Source organism: Ornithorhynchus anatinus, chromosome 7, assembly GCF_004115215.2.
Source record: "Ornithorhynchus anatinus isolate Pmale09 chromosome 7, mOrnAna1.pri.v4, whole genome shotgun sequence".
Lineage (NCBI taxonomy): Eukaryota > Metazoa > Chordata > Mammalia > Monotremata > Ornithorhynchidae > Ornithorhynchus > Ornithorhynchus anatinus.
This window is the reverse complement of record NC_041734.1, coordinates 52,347,608-52,371,234: the sequence shown is the minus strand read 5'-3', so window position 1 is coordinate 52,371,234 and position 23,627 is coordinate 52,347,608. Positions and strand designations below refer to the sequence as shown.

The following is a 23,627-nucleotide window of genomic DNA, read 5'->3' as shown; positions in this document are numbered from 1 at the left end:
CTTTTGAATCTCGGGAGACTTGGATAAGTTTTAGTAGCTGAAATTATGAAATCACCAATTTGAAGTTGCCTATATAAATATGGCATATATATGCTTATACACACACACACACACACACAGATATAATACAACTGTTTTTGAAGATGTCTGAAGCTAAGGTAACTAGAAAACTGGACACCTTAAGTGGGAGGGAGTGGGACCAAAGAAAGGAGAGGTAGAGGAAGAAAAAGCAGTAAGAGATGAACAGGGGGAAAAGAGTGAGAGGAAAAGGGAGGAAGTAGGAGACGGGAAGGAAGAACAAAAAGAGAACAAGAAGAAGGGACAAAAGGAGAGAGAAGAAAGGCTAATAATAGGCACAGGCAAAAGGAGAAGCCTCAAAATGGGGAGAGGAAATAATAATGGTGGTATTTGTTAAGCGCTTACTATGTGCAGAGCACTGTTCTAAGCACTGGGGTAGATACAGGGTAATCAGGTTGTCCCATATGGGGCTCACAGTCTTAATTCCCATTTTACAGATGAGGGAACTAAGGCACAGAGAAGTGAAGTGACTTGCCTACAGTCACACAGCTGACAAGTGGCAGAGTCGTGATTAGAACCCATGACCTCTGACTCCCAAGCCTGGGCTCTTTCCACTGCGCCACTCTGCCAAGAAGAAGGGGAGAAGAATAAAGGGAAGAGAAAGGAAGCATGGTAAAGGGGAAAATAGCCTAATGGTGAGGCGTAAGTGGGGCAATGGGCAGAATTCCCTGTTCGTTCCATGACTGTCCTGGAGGAAACGGAGCCCCGAGTAGGGTGGTTTATCCGAGGTGAGCCACACTCCTTCTGCCCGGGTTTTGGCAGCAGAGTGAACTGGGTCTCCTTCAGGCCTGTAATTCTGGGCTCTTGTGGCTGCTGCCATCTTCCCAGATCCAGGTCCCCAAATATGGGGCGTTTGGGGGCAAGGGGAGAATCACAGTCACTGGAGCCCGTGACCTGTGGGCCTGGAGCTTTCAGGGCAACCCCATTCACCCTTGCTTGTCTTTCCCTCCGTCCTTTCCCTGCCAATGTGGATAGGGCGATTCATGGCGATGTTCATCCATTCATTCATTCAGTTGTGTTTTTGAGCACTACTGTGTGCAGAGCACTGTCCTAAGTGCTTGGGAAGTACAACACAGCAATAAGGCAGACAATCCCTGCCCACCACCAACTCAGATGTGCCATACACCCGCTTAATGTCATCCCTCCCCGTTTCTTTTTCTTTTGGTTTTTTTAGGGCAAGTTCATTTCCCAAAAGATTCAAGTTGGAGATGGGTCATTCATTCAATTCATTCAATAGTATTACTGAGGCTTACTATGGGCAGAGCACTGCACTAAGCGCTTGGGATGTACACATCGGCGACAGACAGAGACAGTCCCTGCCCATTGACGGGCTTACAATCTACTTGACATTTAAAACTGCCCCACCTAAACTTAGGACATCTGGCCACCTTACTGAATTAGTCAGGCAAGTTAATGTTAGTAGGAGAGTGGAAGGAGGACTAACCTCACAGTCTTGAGAGCTGTGTTCTAATCCTGATTTAGCCAGTGCATTGCTCGTGTCAGATCTGGGGAACCATTTTACCCCTTCTGAAAATTAAAAATATAAGTTTTAATAGTGGCATTATTAAAGCACTTACTCTGTGCAGAGCACTGTACTGAGCACTGGCAAAGACTACATAGGTGGGAATTAAACAGGAGTCCTTCTCCTTCTGGGGGCTGACAATCTACACAAGACCATAATTCTTATCTCTACCTACCGCACAGGGATATTCTGAAGATAATTGAGGTAATTTCTGTAAAGTGCTTATCAGCTACTTGACAAAATAAATCAGTTAAATGTATTACGATTATTCAAAAATGCACTAAACACCATTTCAAGTTCAGTGAAGCTAAATGCTGCTGAGTCACTCCATCCACCATTCAAAATACCCACAACGTGTCATGGGACTTTTTCAGGGTCATGTGTGAAAGATGAACCCGATGAAACTGAAACATGAGTGGATTGTAGAATACCGTGGATTGAAATGATGTATCAGTCCTAACGTGGATCGTATTCTAGGCTGAAGCCAGAGAATAACCTACCGCTTTACATTTCAGAACTGATTAATATGAGCTTGGGCCCAGGAATGGTGCATGAGCAAGAAGTCAATGCTGGCTAACCTGTAGAAATGAAATTATGTGGGCGAACAGAGATTACTTCATGAGCCTGTGAACCTTTCCATCCTCCTCTGTAACAAGTCTTAAAGTGCCAAGCTGCATCAGAAGTATTTATTCATGGAGAAACATTCATATTAGAAGTTCTCCTGTGATTGAAGTCAAACTGTGCTTTTGGTGTCAGACAAAAGCTGGGATTCTCTTGGCTCAACATTGAATCTGAATTATGAAAACTTCCTTGAGCTGAAGCAACACACAGCTGAAGTATTAACAACAAGTGCGTTGAAAGATATGACTCTGATGAATAATCGTAGGCTTATTGCCCTTAAATTCTTAGCTTTTTATAGCATTTAATATGCCCGTATCAGCATCCATTTGCAGACAATGTGTCCCCCGGTAACAGCCAAGCTAATATCGTGTGATAAAAGGGGTAAAGGTTCATGAGATCTCGATTCAGAATTTCTAATCCTGGAATTATGCCGGGTCGAGGTGGAGCATACCCAGCTGGTCTCTGAAGGGAATCTTATTTCCCAGTTGGCCATTTGAGTGGGTGCTCTACCCCTTTCAGGATGAAGAGTTGCTACCAAGTCATCTGTTACCAGTGGAAGAAAGGAGCAGGGGAAAAGGTGGCCCTGAGTAGGTGGGTGAAAACCCTCCATGTTTCCTGTACCTTCTTAATCACTCTGTCTCTGTCTCTCACTTCTGTCTCTTTCTTGTCTGTGAGAAAGCAGTCTGGAGGAGAGCTTAGGAGAGCAAGGCCCCGATTACTCACGTCCCCGTTCCAAGTGATAAATAGAAAGAAGTGTGTTACACCTTTATGACTGGAGGACTGGGAATTTCCAGGGAATTTGAGTGAGCCAAGAAGGTTTTGACCAGGAAAAGCCAGCAGCACGTAATTTTAAAATCACAGGCAATCAATGAGTCGCACACTCTTCTTGACGTTTCTCAAACGTATTTCTTATTGCATTCACTTTCTGGGGCTTCTCCAGTACGTGTTCAAGACCAGGTCATACGGTGACAGAACTGTCCATGAGCAACTGGCCAAGAATATGACTGGACTTCTGAAATCTAATGACGCAACAACGGTGAAACATGTTTTGAAGGTAAACTGTTGGTTGTTAGAAATATACTTTGTCTACCATGCCCAAATTTATTTTCCAGCCCTTTCTGGAAAACCTTATCATGACCTAATAACACTATCCAGTTTCGTATGGTGTCAGATAATTCAGTCTTTCCACTGTTTTCCATCGGCTTTATTTTACATCAGCACTGGGACAACTTCTAAGCTAGCACATAGTCACTGAGACTCAACCTCAATTTTGAATGGATTTATTCTCAATATTTTTATATTCCCTTATTTTACCTGGCATGTATTTCATATTTTTGAGGTCAGTGACATAGAAGAGGTCAATGACCTGAGCAGCAGCATAGCCTAGGGGATAAGAGCACGGGCCTTGTAATGCGGAAGCACACTGTATCAGTTTGTGAGTGCCATTCCTTGGACACACTCTGAGACTCATGCCAAAGATGTATGCCTGATTGTTCTTTATTGCAGATTTTGTGTTCTTGTAAAATACCCACAATAAGGGAAAACTCATGCTGTAACCACCTGCAGGTGCATGACTATTTCCTCCATCCCTAAATTGAACCGTATCCAAATAGACTTGCATTACCAGAAGAAAGTTCCTAAATTCTTTCAAAATGCAGAGTGAAACCATATGCTGTGGCAAAACGGAGGATACTGACCTGCACTAGGCTGAGTGACTGGGTGACACGGTTTTCATAGTTCTCTTTTGACTCTCCTTGTGACCTTGGGAAAGTCATTCAAATTTTCTAACTCCATTTCTCTACTTGTAAAGTGCATATAATAGGAATAATTCACATTGCAAACCCTACCCAGATATTTTGTAGATGAATGAGATTTGATCATATTGGAAAAATGCTTTGGGCTCCTTAGGTGACAGGCTGAGAAACAAAAATGTCTTTAAAAAAGTTACAATATGCCTTTATTTTCAAGATCTCTTTCTTTCAGAATTAAGAATTTGTATCATTAGAAAGAAGAAATCATTTTTAAAATGAATATGGAAAACACTAAAATTGAGATTTAAGATTAAGACCCTCTGTTATTCAAGATCTTGATTTTAAGATTGGTACTGTTTCTCTAATAAGAAGGGCAAGAAGGAACTAGAAAATCTATTTTGAGGGTTTTGTTTTGGTTCTTAGAGCTCTGCTAATATAGAGGGGGCAATTAATTCCTTCTTTTGACTTTAGAAGTCTTAATCTCAGATTCATTGAGTAGATCAGTAGCAGGAAGAAGGGTGGCCCAGTAGAAATAGCATGGGCTTGGGATGGTTCCAATCCCAGTTTTGCAACTTTTCTGCTGTGTGACCTTGGACAAGCCACTTAACTTCTCTGTGACTAAGTTACCTAATCTGTAAAATGGGGACTAAGACTGTGACCCATAAGTGGGACCTGGACTATGTCCAACCTGATTAGCTCATATTCAATTCAGTTCAGTCGTATTTATTGAGCATTTACTATGTGCAGAACACTGTACTGAGCACTTGGAATGTACAGTTCGGGCAACGGATAGCGACAATCCCTGCCCAACAACGGGCTCACAGTCTTCCAGCATTCAGTGCAGTGCCTGGCACATAGTAAGTGCTAAAAAAAAGAAAAATACCATAAAAGAGTCCAGTGGCAGAGGAGCACAAAAGTCCTCTGTTTTCCTTACATGATATGATGATGAGATTTTATCTTCTCTCTCTTCTGACAGCACTCCTGGTTCTTCTTTGCAATTATCATAAAGTCAGTGGCCCAGCACTTGGTGGAGACCAATAAAGTAGAGGTAAGGACATCCAGAGGTGATATAATTTTAGTGATTTAGAGGGTAGGCCTCAAAGGATAGCCCAGTTCCATAGTCCACTGGAACAGCCCAAGAAGCTAGAATGACACCACAAAAAGGAACCACACAGAAAACAATAAAATTTGCCTCTCCTTTTGTAAGGGATTTCTTATCATTTTCAATTGGAATTAGTGTTATTCACAAAAATCAGGGATTTGCTTTTGGCCAGTGGTGGAATCAGAGGGACAACAATGCTAAAATTGAAAAACAAGAAAAACCTTAGTAGATACAGTTGGCACCAGTGAAGAATTTGTAGGTGGAAAAAGCTTAACATTAGGTTAAAGGTGTTTTGAATCTGTCTGCAAGGCCATTTTAAATAATGGGAATATCCCAGCTCTGCCACTTCTCAGCTGTGTGACTGTGGGCAAGTCACTTAACTTCTCTGTGCCTCAGTTCCCTCATCTGTAAAATGAGAATGAAGACTGTGAGCCCCACATGGGACAACCTGATTCCCCTGTGTCCACCCCAGCGCTTAGAACAGTGCTCTGCACATAGTAAGTGCTTAACAAATACCAACATTATTATGTTCATTAATTCCTGGGTGAGTGCTTTGAAATCCAAAAAGTTACAGTCATGGAAAGCTTGACCGGCTAATAGGAAAGCTTCAGTGTTGTTTCTATATCTCTTTAGTTCTAATTGCTCAGTAAAAGTAATTCACCAAGTGAAACGGGGTTTCAGGCTTAATGACTTGTATACAATATTGTGCAGAAATAATTCATGGTTTCTTTAGCTCCCTCGGACTCAAAGATTTCCTGAATCCTGCCAAAATGAATTGGACACCCTTGTGATGGTTCTGTCTGACCATGTGATTTGGAAATACAAAGACGCCCTTGAAGAAACAAAAAGTGCAAACCTTAGTGTTGCCAGATTCCTTAAGGTAAAATGCTTTTTCTTTGTGACTGTGATGAAGCTTGGAGACTAAAGATAGCCCAAACCCTAATCATCTCGGATTATGATTGAGTCTCAAAGCTATTATTATGTTGGAAATGTAAAATGTTTTGCTCCTAAGTCACATTGTTTGCTTGATTTTAGGTCTCACAGAAGATCTGGGATTTCAATGCTAGTGATAGTGGCATTGTTACCCAAGCACACTGATTTCTCAGAGTGACTTTAAAAAAAAGAAAGTCTACAAAAAAAGACTAAATTGGTCTGTGGCTAAACTATGATTTGACATCATTCTCCTCTCGGATTATTGACTTTTCTTCTATAGTGTCAGATTTGTCAGCCTTGGCTCCTATTTATGTAATTGGATCATTCTTTTTAAATAGACTGTTTTAGACATGTATAATGAACTTTAAGGATTCCTTTGCTAATGTAATATACAAGTTTTTAATATTTTCCATTATTTTTCGATATAAATATATCAAAATCCCATTATTTTTTAGCGCTGCTTTACATTTATGGACCGAGGATTTGTATTTAAGATGATCAACAGTTACATAAGTATGTTTTCTCCAAGTGATCCAAAGGTAAGAATTGTATTTGGAATGTTATTTAACTTAAAAATAATTTTGGCAAAATTAAACATGACTCAAAACTGAATGCAGATTGGAGAAAGACTGGATAAGCACAGAAGCCCAACGTTGGGTTATACTGGCCATTTTTACTAAGAGCATTTCTTTGGTGAAAACACTCGGCTTGTAATTACGACCTTCAGGCCCAGCCTGTTTTCTGACATACCGATTTGTACTCTCAATGCAGGAGGTTTTTTCCCTCCAAATTCTGCTATTTTGCATACTTTTTCAAGGTCTATTTGAAATTCATTTCCATCTTTCAAAGTGTTGGCAACTGATTTGATCAAACTTCTCAATTCTGTATCTTTAAACATAATAGAGGCCATGATCTGCCCCATATGATTTAGCCATTCCTCCATCTGCAGAAGCAGCAGGGGGACAAGGAATATAACATTTTGAGGTTTATTCCAGCTCTGCGATTCTATACAAATCACACATCTTTCATCAACCCAAACTGAATTTTGTTACAAGATTTAATTCTGGCTAAACAGCTTCAGTAGTAAAAGCAGATGTATAATGAAGACAAACACATGAGAGGCAGTACCATTATATGTGGCTCCTTCTGAAATGGTAATAGCAGAAAGGTCTTTATCTTCAACTGAATTGACTTAGAAAGTTTCCTTTAAAATATTTTGACTTTTCAAAAGCAGGCTAAGTAGGAGACAGATCATCTGTCCTAACTGAGCTGATGTAACATAGAAAATAAAGCATATTAAATCAGATATTGTTGACATTGATCCAAATTCCTAATTTTGATACTCCTTTGGAAAACCTCATTTTGGGAATAATTTTAAGCAGGCCTGAATTCTGTACGCACATAGTGGTATTTCCATATTATCCCCTAAATAAAGAAGTTAAGAAACACAACATGCTAATAGAGGGTGCCTGTGTGTGGTCTTAAGGAAAGAGATTTCAAATATAAAATTAAATTTTGGAACTACCGGATGGCTGGATAATAAATTTAAGAACTATGAAGTCAAGTATATACATGGGTTATGGGGTGTGTGGTGACATATTTGCCATGAATAGCCAGAGGTCCCAAATTATTTCTCACTAGCAAATGTTTCTCATTTGAAATGTCATCTGTGTAACCTAATCTGGGCTTGAGTTGCTTGAGGGAGTAGTGTACTCCCACTCTACAGAATTAAAAGAAAGAACAGATAAAAAGTGTTATTTTCCAAATGGGGCTATCAAGAATGTCTTCTATGAGTTTTATACCATGAAGCTTTTTATTTATTTTTTTTTAAATAATCAAGTGATGATTATGTACCAGACACTGTACTAACTTCCAGGGTAGATACAAGCTACTCAAGCTAGACACAATCCAGGTCTCCGCATGGGAGTCGTAGTCTAAGTCCCCATTTTACAGATGAAGTAACTGAGGCACAGAGAACCGAAATGACCTGCCCAAGGTCAGGCCGCAGACAAGTGGTGGAGCCGGAATTAGAACCCAGTTCCTCTGACTCCCAGGGTCATGCAATTTTCCACTAAGCCATGCTGCTTAAGTTGGATCACTCAGGTCTCCTGGAAATTTTAGGCCAAATTATTTAGTCCTAATTCAAATAATTTCATCCTAACTCTTTTTCGAGGTTTTGGTGAAAACTAACTGTACTAACCCTCTTCTTCTAAGCAGGCTTTATTGCGAATCAGATTAACTTATCTGTAGTTAGGCTAAACCTATTATAAATATCTGTGGGAAATCATAATACGACTTTTTCGTCTAGTTCTGGGATGCAAAATTCATGATCATTGATGCTGGTTTTGTTTCAGATCCTGTGCCAGTACAAATTTGATTTTCTTCAAGAAATATGCCATCATGAACATTTTATTCCACTGTGTCTCCCTATACATTCAGCAAACATTCCAGGTAATCAAAGGCTTCTTATTTTCATAAATTCCAGAAAACTGGTCAAGGATTATCATCCATCATCACAGTTATACTTTATTCCGAAGAATGACACTCAAGCTTGATATAAAAGGCACTGACTAAATTCCAGGAATGGAATGAGGAAGTGATAATGAGTCATTTTCAAGGAGCATAGGTTCACAGTTCTCCCGTATTTCAGACGGTTCCTAATTTGTATTCATTCCCGCAAAGGCCAGCAGCAGAAATAAAGTGGACTATTGCATTGCAAAATTGGTTAGATTTGATTTACTCTCTTTTTAGGATGATTTTCCTTTTGTTTTATAAAATTGATGGTATATGTTAATCTGAACTGCTTATGTAAGAGTTGATGATAGATAAATAAGGGTTTAATCTGCGAACGTCAGTGAAAGCTAAATTATAACCTTTCATAAATAAAATCATTTATGTAAATTTTGTTCTTCAAAGTGTTGCTTCTGAAAACAGTGATTAACTGAACAAGAAAATATAAAAGCTATAAAAATTATATTATTTATCTCATTCCCTTATTAGCTAGCATTTAAGACATTCCCTGTATACTTGTGGTTAGGATCCAAAATGAAATCTGGGTAAATTATTTATTTCTTTATTTTATACTAAAACAAGACTCCCTGACGCCTTCAGAATCAACACAAGAGTGGCACGCATCGGGTAAGTAGCAATGAATTTCAGAATGGGTTGTTATGATATTGATTAAGTATTGATTAGGTGCTAAGCACTGCAGTAAACACTGGAATGCACAATAATCTGATCAGAAATAATTTTTGCCCCTCAATCTATAGTTAATGTTAAAAGCCATATCATATCATCAGTCAAGTTACTTATTTAATCAGCAAATGTTTCTCCAAGAGAAACAATACTCGTCCTCCAAGAGGTAACTTCGGCTTAACTTTATTCTCCAGCCAACCAGTATTTGCAACTTTTAAATTCACTAAACTTTTGAAATATTCGTGGAGTGTTCAGTTAAAATCTGGGCAACTAAGTAGTTCTATGCAGGTGATAGTTACTTTTGTTTGCTCCGTGTATTTAAAGCTTCCGTTTTGTGCGATCCTTTCGAAAGCGCTGATTTTAACATGGGCATTTTATCCAACGAAATGGAATAAAACGATTGACGCACAAAAAAGTTACCAGTTTATTGAAACCATCTTTATGCAACTCTTATTGGGGTCCAGAGTACCAAATTTAAAACCCGGAGAAGCAGCCTGAGAAGCAGCATGACTTCGAGGAAAGATCATAGGCCTGGGAGTCAGAGCACGTAGGTCCTAATCCTGGCTCAGCCACTTGCCTGCTGTGTGGCGTTGGCAAGTCATTTACCTTCTCTGTGCTTCAGTTACCTCATCTGTAAAGTGGGTTAGGAAGAGTCCCAAGTGGGACATGGACCGTGTCCAATCTGATTATTTTGTATCCACTCCAGTGCTTCGTACAGTGTCTGATGCATAGTAAGCACTTATTCATTCAATAGAATTTATTGAGCACTTACAATGTGCAGGACACTGTACTAAGCGCTTGGAACTCATTCAATAGTATTTATTGAGCGCTTACTATGTGCAGAGCATTGTACTAAGCGCTTGGAATGTACAATTCGGCAACAGATAGAGACAATCCCTGCCCATTGACGGGCTTACAGGCTAATCGGGGGAGACAGACAATAGCAATAAATAGAATCGAGGGAATGTATATCTCATTAACAAAATAAATAGGGTAATAAAAATATATACAAATGAGCGGACGAGCACAGTGCCGAGGGGACGGGAAGGGAATGGGGGAGGAGCAGAGGGAAAGGGGAGGAAAAGGGGAGCTTAGCCGAGGGGAGGTGAAGGGGGGGCAGAGAGGCTGCAGAGGGAGTGTTAAAAAAAGGTGCCAAATTCAATTAACACCTCTTGAAAGTTAAAGGAGAATTGAGTTCACTGAGCTCCGTTCTTTCCTAGTTGGTTCCCAATTTGTGACCACCCCTCTTACCCCCAAAATTGCAGGTGGAAGGAAATGACTCTCCCCCTGCCTGTACTATTTTTCTTTCCCAATCTCGATGGGAACAGAGACTCTTTTTCTGTGGGACCCAGCAGCAACTTGCACTACTGCCTGCCTCCCAATTCCCTAGGACACATTTTTCTGACACATTTTCCCTAGCACCTTAAGCAAGGCAGCGGTGATATTATCGATAGACTTCCTGAGAGTTTGTGCCTCTCCTCCCCACCCCAAACCCCTTTGCTAAATGCTGCAGGCACTGTTACCTGAATGAACCGAAATATCTTTGAACTGGACACTACAAGGAGGGATTATTTTCTCCCTTTCTTCCTTTCCTCTTTAGCCTACTTACGTCTCCCTCTTTTTTCTCCTAGCTCCCAACTCCCCTCCCTCTTCTCTTCAGAATTAAAACAGCCCATTCTCCTCCTATGTAAGGGGCAATTTCAAACACATCACTGTTTACATTTCTCAATCTATCCATAAGTGGTATATATTGAGAGCTTATCTTGTGCAGAGCACTGAGCAAGCACTCGGGAGAGAACAGTACAATACTGGAAAGATTGCATCCCCGCTCACCAGAAATTTACAGACCAGAGGGGGAACCAAACATTAAAGTAAATTACACGTGGATAGTTGTGTAAGTGTTGTTGGGGGTGGGTTGCCTCTCAGTGTAAAATGAGGTCTTTATTTTTTTTTATCAAGATATGCTTGAATATACAATCACCAATGAATTTTGCCGTAAACACTTCCTGATTGGAATACTGCTCCGCGAGATTGGCTTTGCCCTGCAGGAAGACCAGGATATCAGGCATTTGGCTTTAGCTGTTCTTAAAAACCTAATGGCCAAGCATTCGTGCGATGACCGGTATTTGGAAACAGTAAGGAATTCATTTCATTCATTCAAATGTGTTTATTGAGCGTTTCCTTCTCTATTTCCCGATCAATTTTTAAAGAATAAATGGCCGTAAAACCATGATTCACATTGATTTTTATTTATTTTAAATCCAGGAAAAACAGGCACAAATAGCCACCTTGTACATGCCCGTCTATGGCATGCTTCTGGATAACATGCCAAGAATTTACCTGAAGGACCTTTATCCTTTCACAGTGAATACATCTAATCAGGTAATCTCGTATCATGCCTAAAACGGTTTTAATAATTTTGCCTCTGATAATCCTGCCATACAATAATTTTACTTGCACTTGATTGAACAAAGTAGAGTCTTTCCAACACTCTAAACATTTCACATCATAAATTTAAAGATTGGCACTTGAACTAGGTAATAGTGGAATTTTTTCAAATCCCTTGTTAATTAATTTGGAATTCCCGGTGATCTGGAACAGGTGTTTTGCCTTCCATTAAAAGTTATTTATATCCTCCTGAATGTGGCAAAGAGCTCTGTGATTCAGATTTTTTGGTGATTTGTTTTTGGGTGTTTTTGCGGAGAGCAAAAAACACTGGCCAAATCTGCAGAGGGCAAAAGCAATGCTGGTCTGAAAAAAAAAAATTACAGGTCCACTACTTCAATCAAGCAATCAATCGTATTTATTGAGCATTTACTGTATGAAGAGAAAACACTGTACTGCGCTTCTTGATGCACGTTTCCAATTTCATTTCGTTCATTCATTCAATTATAATTATTTGAGTGCTTGTTGTGTGCCGAGCTCTGTACTAAGCGCTTGGAAGAGTACAATAGAACGGTGTGCTGCAGTAGAGACAAGATGATGAGGTCCCAGACGGGGTTCACGGTCCAAGGCCTCGGAGAGAGGACAGAGTTTGGATTTCCCGTTTTGGAGATGCAAGGTCAAGGACATGAGGGGAGCGGGAAGCGGCGAGGTTCATACCTGCCCAACCCCGGGAGTGGCTTAGTGGAAAGAGCCCGGGCTTGGGAGTCGGAGGTTGTGGGTTCTAATCCTGGCTCCACCACTTGTCAGCAGTGTGACTTTGGGCAAGTCACTTTACTTCTCCATGCCTCAGTTGCCTCATCTGTAAAACAGGGATTAAGACCGTGAGCCCTATGCGGGACAAGGACTGTGTCCAATCTGATTATCTTGTAGCTACTCCTGTATTTAGTCCAGTGCCTGGCACATAGTAAGCACCTAGCAAATGCCCCAATTTTATTACTATTATTATTATTATCATTAATAAATTACAGAACCCAGAATTTGTGGAAGACCCAACAGCAGAATCTAATCATACAGTGGACTTCAGGAATTGTTTTTTAATTTTATGAAAGAAAATTGAGCAAAATATTTTTTGCACAACCCATCACATACGACATCTACTTCTAAAAGCGGCGTGGCTCAGTGGAGATTCTAATTCCGGCTCTGCCGCTTGTCAGCTGTGTGACTTGGGGCAAGTCACTTAACTTCCCAGTGCCTCAGTTACCTCATCTGTAAAATGGGGATTAAGACTGTGAGCCCCACGTTGGACAACCTGATCACCTCGTGTCCCCCCTAGCGCTTAGAACAGTGCTCGGCACATAGTAAGCGCTTAACAAATGCCGTTGTTATTATTGTTATTACTATTATTATTATTATTAAAAATTATTTCCCAGTTTAGCATATTTGTTGATCTCTTTTGATTAGCATGTCTAATAGGGGAAGGGTACATTTCTAAGCTATATAAAGCCCTGACAAAGTCTGAAGTCATTATTGCCCCATATTTGTGGTGAGAATTATACTTGGGGAAATGATCGAACCATTGTTGAGCGAATGGGATATGTAATAATAATAATAATGATGGCATTTGTTAAGCGCTTACTATGTGCAAAGCACTGTTCTAAGCGCTGGAGAGGATACAAGGTGATCAGGTTGTCCCACAGTGGGGCTCACGGTGTTCATCCCCATTTTACAGATGAGGTAACTAAGGCACAGAGAAGTTAAGTGACTTGCCCAAAGTCACACAGCTGACAAGCAGCTGAGCCGGAATTTGAACCCATGACCTCTGACTCCCAAGCCCGGGCTCTTTCCACCGAGCCACGCTGGAGCCTCTCCCACTGAAATACCGCTGTGAACCGATTCTTCAGCGACTGTGTAAAGAATATGTGGCCAGAGTATCTGCATTTATGAATGTTACGAGAAGCCATTTATGAGTTTAATTGCATTTGAATTCAGAGTTCCTTTTGTTGGAATTGCAGGGCTCCAGAGACGATTTGAGTACCAGTGGAGGATTTCAGAATCAGACAGCTATGAAGCACGCAAACTCAGTGGATACGTCGTTTTCTAAAGATGTTTTAAACTCTATAGCAGGTACTTAGAAAATGCTGACAAAACATAGTCAGACCTAGTTACATTTCATTCCATTGTGATTTTTTAAAAATGAATTCATAATTCATTGTGGAAAAAGTGGGGAAACAAAGAGACGTAGCAAAAGGGAGAGTTTCCTTTTTATACAGATTTGGATAGAATTTAATGGCTTAACTACCTATTAAAAATTCATTTCTAAATGGTCAGTTTTTCATTTTTAATAATAATAATAATAATGTTGGTATTTGTTAAGCGCTTACTATGTGCAGAGCACTGTTCTAAGCACTGGGGTAGACACAGGGGAATCAGGCTGTCCCACGTGGGGCTCACAGTCTTAATCCCCATTTTACAGGTGAGGGAACTGAGGCACAGAGAAGTTAAGTGACTTGCCCACAGTCACACAGCTGACAAGTGGCAGAGCTGGGATTCGAACTCATGACCTCTGACTCCAAAGCCCATGCTCTTTCCACTGAGCCACGCTGCTTCTCACTGACTATTTTTATATGGCAAGCCTGATTGGGCAGGAGCAGTTCCTTATTCTGATGGAGAGTCTATTCCTTTTCTTTTTATCGCACATGGCCTATTAATTGTAACACACTTCTCTAGCTTCAAAGCCCACGTTTAAGAATTACTTCCCACTTCCAAAGCATCACTACTTGTCTTTTTATTTCAGTAATGATTGTCAAGCTGAACTCTCATCTAAAAGTCTCTGTGAGTTTGGTGGGAATCATCTCGGTTAAAGAAATTTTTGCCCCAAAGCAACTTTTTAAAAGCATAGAAATACATCCTTATTTACTTCATTTGGAGACTTTTATAGTTTGTTTAGGTCATGAACAGTAGAAAGATACTAGCTAGATTTTAGATTATAGAAGGTCTATAGCACCAAAGCTGGAAACCACGGAAGGCGCCGGTTCTAAATTTTGCTGCCAGTTTCTCCATCTACATCTTTTTGCTTTGCCCCTTTTTGTTTTGTTTGTAGTCCATTCATTTCATCTTAGTATGTGTGCTGTGACCTTTGTTTCCAGCTTTTTCATCAATAGCTATTTCTACAGTAAACCATGCGGACTCCAGAGCTTCCTTAGCAAGCCTCGACTCCAACCCGAGTACCAGTGAAAAAAGCAGCGAGAAGACTGACAACTGCGAAAAGGTATATCCGACCGTGGACACCTGCAAACCAGGGCTATGAGTCCAGTCGCATCACTGAATGCTCAATAAATGTCTCTTCTTTGATTCAACAGATCCCGAGGCCCTTGTCTTTGATAGGATCAACTCTTCGGTTTGACAAGTTAGATCAATCCGAAACCAGGAGCCTCCTCATGTGTTTCCTTCACATTATGAAGACCATTTCCGAAGGTAAAGAATCCTCTGTAAAAATAAGTATTCCAAAAGCGTAATTTTCAAATTTCAAATTAGCTCATGTTGTTTCCAATTTGGTTCCAGAAACACTGATTTCCTACTGGCAAAGAGCACCAAACTCAGAGATTTCCGATTTCTTCAGCATCTTAGAGTACGTACAGTGGCTTTTGTTCTTCAGAGATTTAGAGGATTCTTCACAGAAGAATAGCTAGCTCTTGGGTGTCTCATTTTTATTATAATAATAATAATATTTGTTAAATGCTTACTGTGCGCCACGCACTGTACTTGGCACTGGGGCGGATACAAGATAAGTAGACTGGACCCAGTCTTTGCCCCACATGGGACCCCAGTCTAGTAAGAGGGAGAAGCGCTATTGAATCCCCATTTTACACGTGAGGAAACTGAGCACGGAGACGTTAAGTGTGTGAACCACTGCGGATACTGCGAAGTGCTAGAGGCGTTGAGGTCACTGTGGATAATAACGAAGACAGAGCGTGAAACTTCTGGTGGGGCCCGAGAGAAACGGCAGTGGTGAAAAGTGTAGATGATTAAAGAGTGCAAGGAGCACTTTGTGGTCCATTCATTCAATAGTATTTATTGAGCGCTTACTATGTGCAGAGCACTGTACTAAGCGTCCAACTTTTGGTCATACGGGCAGGACCTATTTTTCTTTTGTAACCTACAGTTGCTTTCTGGTTCTTCGGAGGAGATATTTTGGAAGTATTTCCACATGTGTGAATGAAGTGCAAGAGTGGTATGTGTCTGAGCAGGACCGTAAGAGTGGTATGTGTCTAAGAAGGACCTAGAGGACGGTTATGGGAGAGGAGGACAGGGTGCCTGAGGAGGGAGGTAGTTCAGGTGAAACTGTGAGACAACAGAGGAACAGTTTGAAGAAAACAGAAACCCCTAAACTTCCTGCTCTACTGAAAAGAGATAAAAGATATTCAGGCTGGATTGCTTAGAAGTTGCTACTTGCTTTACAAATGCAAAAACATTCACCGACTTCCTGTGATTTGTCTCTTTATCTTCCAGTGTTTGCCTCCAAAATTTCAGATACTTAGGAAAAAGAAATATTATAAGGTAATACTTTAAAACAGTAAATCCTTACTCGGAATACTTTGTCGAACCTAGTCTTTTGTACTTTCTCAAATACACCGATATCTGTTAGAGGATTTTAATAGTGTTACTGATTGAATTGCCTGAGAAAATCCATCTCGTGTTCTAATTTCTAAATGATTCTACAGTTTAAGGTGGGGGGTGGAATAGCCTCAATATATTAGTACAGGAAAAAACCAAATGTGGTGATATTGTTCAGTTATCCATTCCTGCTTTAGAATGAACAGATCCCTTGCTCACGTCGTGCCTCGGGCCTGGAACTCTCTCCCGCTTTATCTTTAGCAGACCTCCACTCTCCCCATCTCCAAAGGCCTACGCAAATCACGTCTCCTCCAGGAGACCTTCCCTGACTAACCATTCTTTTCTCCAAACTGTTCGCCCTCCCTTCTGTGTTGCCTATGCACTTGAGTCTATACTCCTTAAGTGCTTTAATACTCACCTCCCTCCCAGCCCATACATTGCTTATGTGCATATCTCTATACTCCGCCCCTCCTCCTATCTGTAAGTTTAGTTTGATATCTGTCTCTCCTACTAGACTGCTAGGTCCTCAAGTGAAGGGACCATGCCTATCAACTCTATTTTTGTTGCAGTAATAATAAATAGGGTATTTCTTAAGGGCTTACTATGTGTCAGGCACTGTACTAAATCCTAGGGTGGGTACAGGCAAATTGGGTTGGACACAGTCCCTGTCCCTCATGGGGCTCACTGTCTTCAATCCCCATTTTACAGATTAGGTAACCGAGGCCCAGAGAAGTTAAGTGACTTGCCCAGGGTCACGCAGCAGACAAGTGGCGGAGACAGGATTAGAACCCATAACCTTCTGACTCCCAGGCCCATGCTCCACTGTGTCATGCGGTTTCTCAAGTGCTTAGTAGAATGCACTGCACACAATGAGCTCAACAAAAATCACTGATTGATCCAAAGGGGTCTATTTTTTTGTTGTTTAATCCCATTATATCTGTGAACAAATTTCTGGCCTTGCAACCAGGTGGCTTAGTGGCATTATGGATTCCCCACCATTAACCTCCAGGGTATGCCTCTCCTCATGCCAGGATCCTGTAGGAGGGATTTGGTTTGGGCCCACAGTGGTCCCATTGAACCAGTAGTTGGAGAAGGCATAGAGCTCTAGCCTTGATGGATCTTAAGTGCGGGTCAGGGCTGTCTAGAGACCCTACATTTCCAGTAGGCTTTTGAGAATATTAGTCCATCTGAACCATCTCTGAACCTTCAAAATGAGAGGGATGGAGCCTGGGACTGAGCAATCAATCAAATTTACAAAGTGCTTACTAGGTATGTGTGTGGAACACTATACTAAGTACTTGGGAGAGTATAATACAACAGATTTGGTAGATATGCTCTCTGACCAGAGCAGAACTTCTAAATGGCTTTATTTCAGAGTGGGAATGCAGGGCCATCTTAGCCCCAGAACTTCCCCCAAAGGGCAGTTCTGAGAACCTCCAAAGCCACCACAGACTTTGATGGCACTTAGCCCGTACTAAGACGGCTGGGTCGCCACTGCTGATTTTCAGCAACGTTGTTACTTTATTGGAAATTTCTGGGGACCAAATAAATGCAGCAACTGATCCTCTCTCCCTTCATTACTACCTGGAGAGATAATAAGCATCTATCAGATTCATGTTTACTATGCTCTAAGACTACCACATTTTGCATGACGACATGATCGGTAAGTGCTCTTGTCCTAGGGAAAAAGTTACCAGAACTCAGACCTGGAGCAGATCCTTGTCTGTAGATATGAGTGGGACTGGAGAAAAGGAATAAAGTCTAGTCTTCGAGTTCCACCAGGACTCATAGTGTGCCTGTCAAAAAAGCAATGAGCCAACATAACTGGACTAGTGTGCATGACAAGTTCCCTATAAGGAAATAGAGGGATCTAATTACAAAAGGCACCAGAATGTGAATCCAAAACATTCCCACAGAGGGACCAAAAAAGCCTTGAAGTTTATATTCTAGTGGGGTTTTTTTTTTAATTATCACAAAAACATACCAGTGAACTATCATATGCATGTTCAATATTGATGATGATGTTGAGCGCAAGAGCAAAATATAGCATTTTCAAAGCACTTGACCCAATTCTGAAGTAGGTCAAGGTTCATATTACATTCATACAGATAAGCAGAGACCTAGAATCCAGCCCATCACGTGGTCAGGAGGTTAGAGTCTGACTCGCCATATTCTCAGATCTCACTCCCACTCCAGAAAACTAGTTATGAACTGGTACTTAGGGAAGGAAACCCAATCCCAGTTCATTCTCCCAATCCAGAGAGCAAGAGTTTCCCTTTCCTGCAGAGTGTAGGTAACGAGAACTTTTGATTAATTGACTGTACTAGCGAATTTATGTTTCAGTTCATAGTTGGTCAGATGAGCATCTACTTTTCTTGGACAGGAGTTATAGATGTTCATATATATTTTAACACTTATGTTCTCTTCACAGAAAAATTGCTGCTGCATTTAAAGTTGTTCAGGCTACCCAGAATAATGGAACTCTTAAAGGGTCCAATTCCTCCTTTCAGACCACAGGTCTTCTGCCACAATGGTAATGATATAACTGCTTGTTGAATATTTTATTTTGAACAAAATATAAATTGTACGTATGTTCATATGTATAGAATTTGAAGCTATTAAGACAGTAGGCCTTAAGAAATACTTTAGAATGTCCTAATCTTTACTAAACTTATCTGTCAGCAAATTTTTGGCTTGAATTCACATTAAGGCAATTATCCAAGACAATCTGAGGAAACAACTTGCTATCAGTCAGTGATACTTATTGAGCTCTTATTGTGTGCAGACACTGTACTGAGTGTTTATCTGAGGTAGGGCTAAGACAACAGATCAGATTTCCTTCATGTAGATGGCTTACCTTGAATTTTATGAGATTCCTAAATTAACTACTCAACACATCCAAGGCTGAATAATGGGGAATGGAGTCTAATCTGGTTTGGACCTGGGAAGTGAGAGCAGGAGAAAGAGAAAAAAGGAATGTTCTACTCAGACCAAACTTGAGCCCTTAAGCTCAACTTAAAGCAAAGCAGAGCAACTCAAAATCCTGGGACTTAGCTACAACTCAGATTCCCTGGGGCCCCCCCAAAGGGAGTATGATCCTGGATCACTGTCAACTTGAGCTGATCCCAAGGGAATGATTGGGCAACTCTCCTGGAGCAATTAAGTCATAAAGCAAGGCCATTCACCTTGTGTCATTCTATTCCCTCTCCATATTCCATATTCTCTCTCCCTGTTCCATATTTTCCTCCCAAAACTGTGCTTGGAGTGGCTGATCTAAAAGTGAGCAGCCCCACTATTATCAGTCTTTTATCTTTGCAGATGGATAGAACAAAGAGAAAAGGAGAAGCAGGCCTTTCCCCTTCTCCAGAATAAAGACTCTTCTCATTTTCACAGCTGGAACCGGCATGGGGCATTTAAATGAAAGGCGTCATGGGCCATTGTTTTGGTTCCCCTTAATAGAAACAGCATGGTGGCACCAGAGAATTCTGCCAGGAGAGCAGCCTCCAGCTGTCTCCAGTTGCGACCCTTCACTCCTCCCAGTTATTAACCTTTTTCTAACCTAAATGTAGTCATAAATGGAAACTTCTGCCCATTTGGTTTATAAGAAATGGAAAGAATAGTGAATCTAACAGCCTTTTTTTTCCAGATTTTTTCCTTGGATTCTGCCTTTAAAATGTTTTTGGTAGTTTTCTCTACTGATCGCTATACAATTAACAAGTTAAAATCCATCTCTTATTCACCGTTCCACCACGCAGTCTTCAGTTTGTCAAAGATGGACAGAAAAACTGTTTAAACGCAATTAACTTTTTAAATGCTCCTTTTGAGAGCAATTCCATTGAAAGTACCTTCAAATTCATGATTTTCAATATATAATTTAGTGCCTATTAATAAATTATTTCACTCTCTACCCACGTGAACTCTATGTTAATGACTTTAAAGGGTGAAATTGATTTCCCTGTTGAAAAGCAGGCAAGGATTTTAATGTGGGAGTTTCTATTCTACACCATTGTTAGCCCAGTCTCTCTTTATTAGCATAAAGTCTGATTATGTGGTGAGTCAGGGCAAATAGCATGCCCTCTAGGAAGTGAATTAAGTCTTTTAGGGTACTAGCAATACCGTCTGGTAAATTAGCTCATCGAGGTACTAAATGCATCTTCCTAAAAGAGTTTAACTCCCATAGGAACATTTCCTCTGGAAATCACGTGATGAATTCATTGTGCTTGAAAACTTGGGTTTTTAATGACCTTGATTTTTGAACCAAAACCCCACAGTTCAGTTTCTCTAGAGGCCCAGATTCAGATAGGAAGGTAGAGACACCATTCAGATGGGGATACCAATTTGAGCTCAACCTCTATTGAATGTTACCTGTTTTAGGGGGATTCACTAATGTTCATTTCCCAGTGGCTTCTTCCCCTCTGCTTTCAAACTTCTCATCTCTCCCCTTTCCTAAAAAAAAAAAAACCCTCCACTCCCTCCAGTAATCACTTCCTCTCCCTCCTACCATTCCTTACCAAATTACCTGAGCAAGTAGTCTAACCCTGCTGCCTCGACTCGCTCTCTTCCAGTTCTCTCCTCGAGCCCTACAGTCAGTCTCCATTCCCTTCACTTCATGGAACTGCCCTTTCTGAGATCATCAGTGACCTTGTTGTTGCCAAATCCAATGGCCTCTACTCCTTCCTAATCGTCTTCAACCTCTCAGCTGCCCTCAATAAAAATAAGAATAATAATAGTAACAGTACTTGTTAAGAGCTTATCGTGTGCCAAGCACTGTTCTAAGCGCTGGGGCAGATACAAATTAATCAGGTTAGACTCACACTCTGAATCCTCATTTTTTACAGATGAGGTAACTGAGGCACAGAGAAGTTAAGTCACTTGCCCAAGGCCACACAGCAGACATGTGGCAGAGTCAAGATTAGAACTCAGGTCCTTCTGACTCCCGGGCCTGTGCTCTATCCACTAGGCCATGCTGCTTCAGCACTGCTTCAGTAATGTGGACCACTCCCATTTCCTTGAAACATTATCTAACCTTGGATTCACTGACACCATCCTCTCCTAGTTCTCTTCCTATCTGTCCAGCCACGACTTCTCGCTTTCCTTTGCGGGCTCCTCTCCCTCTCACCTTCTAACTGTGGGAGTCCTCAAGGCTCAGTTCTGGGCTCCCACTCCCTTGGGGAACTCATTCACTCCCATGGCTTCACCTACCATCTTTACACAGATGATTCCTAAATCCACATCTCCAGTCCTTATCTCTCTCCTCCTCTCCAATATCGCATTTCCTCCTCCTTTCGGGACATCTCGACTTGGATATCCCGCCGGCACCTCAAACTTAACATGTCCAAAATAGAACTCTTCATCTTTCCACTTAAACCTTGTCCTCCTACTGTCTTTCCCAACCCTGAAGACAACACCACTATCCCCCCGTCTCACAAGCCTATAACCATGGCATTTTCCTCAGTTCATCTCTCTCATTCAACCAACATATTCAGTGTCACCAAATCCTGTCAGTTCTACCTTCCCAGTAACGCTAAAATCTGTCCTTTCCTCTCTATCCAAATGGCTACCACACTCACTAATCCAAGCACTTGCCTTATCCCACCTTGACAACTTCATCCGGCTCCTCACTCACCTCCCGGACTCCTGCCTCTCTCCATTGCAGCCTTACTTCACTCAGATACCTGGATCATTTTTCTAAAAAAAAAATTAAATCCGCCTCTCCCCAGTCATTAAGAACCTCCGGTGGCTGTCCATCGCCCTCTGCGTCAATCAAAAACTCCGATTGGCTTAGGAGCACTCAATCACCTTGCCCCCTCGTACCTAGCCTCCATATTTCTTACTAAGCCAACCCACACACTCTACCTACTCACTGTACCTCAATTCCGTCCGTCTCACTGCCGACCTCTTGCCCACATCTTCCCTCTGCCCTGAAATTCCCCTCCCTTCACATACAACAGACCGCAACTCTCCCCACATTCAAAACCTAATTAGTATCATGTCGCTTCCAAGAGGCTTTCCCTGTCTGAGCCCTCATTTCTCCTACTTTCTCTCCCTTCTGTCTCACCTATACATTTGGATCTGTATCCTTGAAGCACTTGGTATTCAACTCCCCCTTAACTCCACGGTACTTATGTACATATCCGTAATTTATTTTAATGTCTGTTTCCCCCTCTAGACTATAAGCTCCTGGTGAGCAGGAGCCAAGACTACCAACTCAGTGGCATCAGATTCTCCCAAATGCTTAGTATAGTGCTGTACACATAGTAAGCACTCAATAAATACAACCGATTAAGTGATTGATATTTTCATACTAGTTTTTCTACAAATCTCTATAGACCTCAGCAAATGCTTCCGACTGATTTCAGAGGTAGAAAAATACCTCCTTAAATTTGACTTGTTTTTCAGCTGGGTTTTCCTCTCCAATGAGTGAAATTTTCACTAACCAGCCTCTTATAGCAGGTTAAAAGTATTTGGAAAATTCATGGTCTCAGATCCAGATATTACTGAAATCATTTTGTGTTTTTTTTAATTTTCAGGATGCATTCTACTGCCAGTCATGAGGGACATAAGCACCACAGATCTCAAACATTACCTATAATTCGTGGCAAAAATGCCCTCTCTAACCCCAAACTCTTACAGATGTTAGATAGCACCATGACCAGTAAGTAAATGAAAAATAATGTTGCTGAATTTGCCTTAGTTTTCCTAGTCTTTTGAAAGCAATAAAATACTTTGGGCTGTTTAGAATGTCTAGAATATCAGCGGTGGGTGAATTGAGAACATCATACTGCATCAGTAGAGAAGCAGTGTGGCTCAGTGGAAAGAGCACGGACTTGGGAGTCAGAGATCATGGGCTCGAATTCCGGCTCTGCCACTTGGCAGCTGTGTGACTGTGGGCAAGTCACTTAACTTCTCTGTGCCTCAGTTACCTCATCTGTAAAATGGGGATGAAGACTGTGAGCCTCACGTGGGACCACCTGATTACCCTGTATCTCCTCCAGCGCTTAGAACGGTGCTTTGCACATAGTAAGTGCTTAACAAATACCAACATTATTATCATTATCAGTTTGGTCTGGGCACTCTGTTGAAATCCCTTCGTTTACTCAAACCGGAAACCAGTGATTCCTTCTACTGATAAATAGTTTTGGAGGATAGATATCACTGAATATGTTGAATGCAAAGGGAAGTATCTTAGCGCCTTTATGAATGTTTCACCGTTTTATTTTTCTAGGCAATTCCAATGAAATAGACATTGTGCACCATGTAGATATCGAGGCCAATATCGCCACAGAGGTTTGCCTCACCGTTCTGGACCTACTGTGTCTTTACACTCAGTTACACCAGGTAAGTCTGGTAGAAATCCAACCCGAGCATATCTGTAGGGGCAACAACTCCCGAAGGCTACTGCCCCTGTCAGTCTCAAGGGGGAAGC

General features: G+C 41.2%; 1 protein-coding gene across 1 annotated transcript in view; it reads left to right on the top strand.

Moving 5' to 3' along the window:
- DOCK10 (dedicator of cytokinesis 10) overlaps positions 1–23,627 on the top strand; it is a 242,564-nt gene that overhangs the window by 181,110 nt on the left and 37,827 nt on the right. Inside the window, 16 exon segments of the mRNA XM_029069082.2 lie at positions 3,162–3,275; positions 4,949–5,020; positions 5,808–5,954; positions 6,463–6,546; positions 8,362–8,458; positions 9,101–9,145; positions 11,162–11,337; positions 11,468–11,584; positions 13,600–13,711; positions 14,734–14,855; positions 14,947–15,061; positions 15,149–15,215; positions 16,097–16,144; positions 18,633–18,734; positions 22,732–22,856; positions 23,427–23,539. Coding sequence (XP_028924915.1) covers positions 3,162–3,275; positions 4,949–5,020; positions 5,808–5,954; positions 6,463–6,546; positions 8,362–8,458; positions 9,101–9,145; positions 11,162–11,337; positions 11,468–11,584; positions 13,600–13,711; positions 14,734–14,855; positions 14,947–15,061; positions 15,149–15,215; positions 16,097–16,144; positions 18,633–18,734; positions 22,732–22,856; positions 23,427–23,539 — 1,656 coding nt within the window.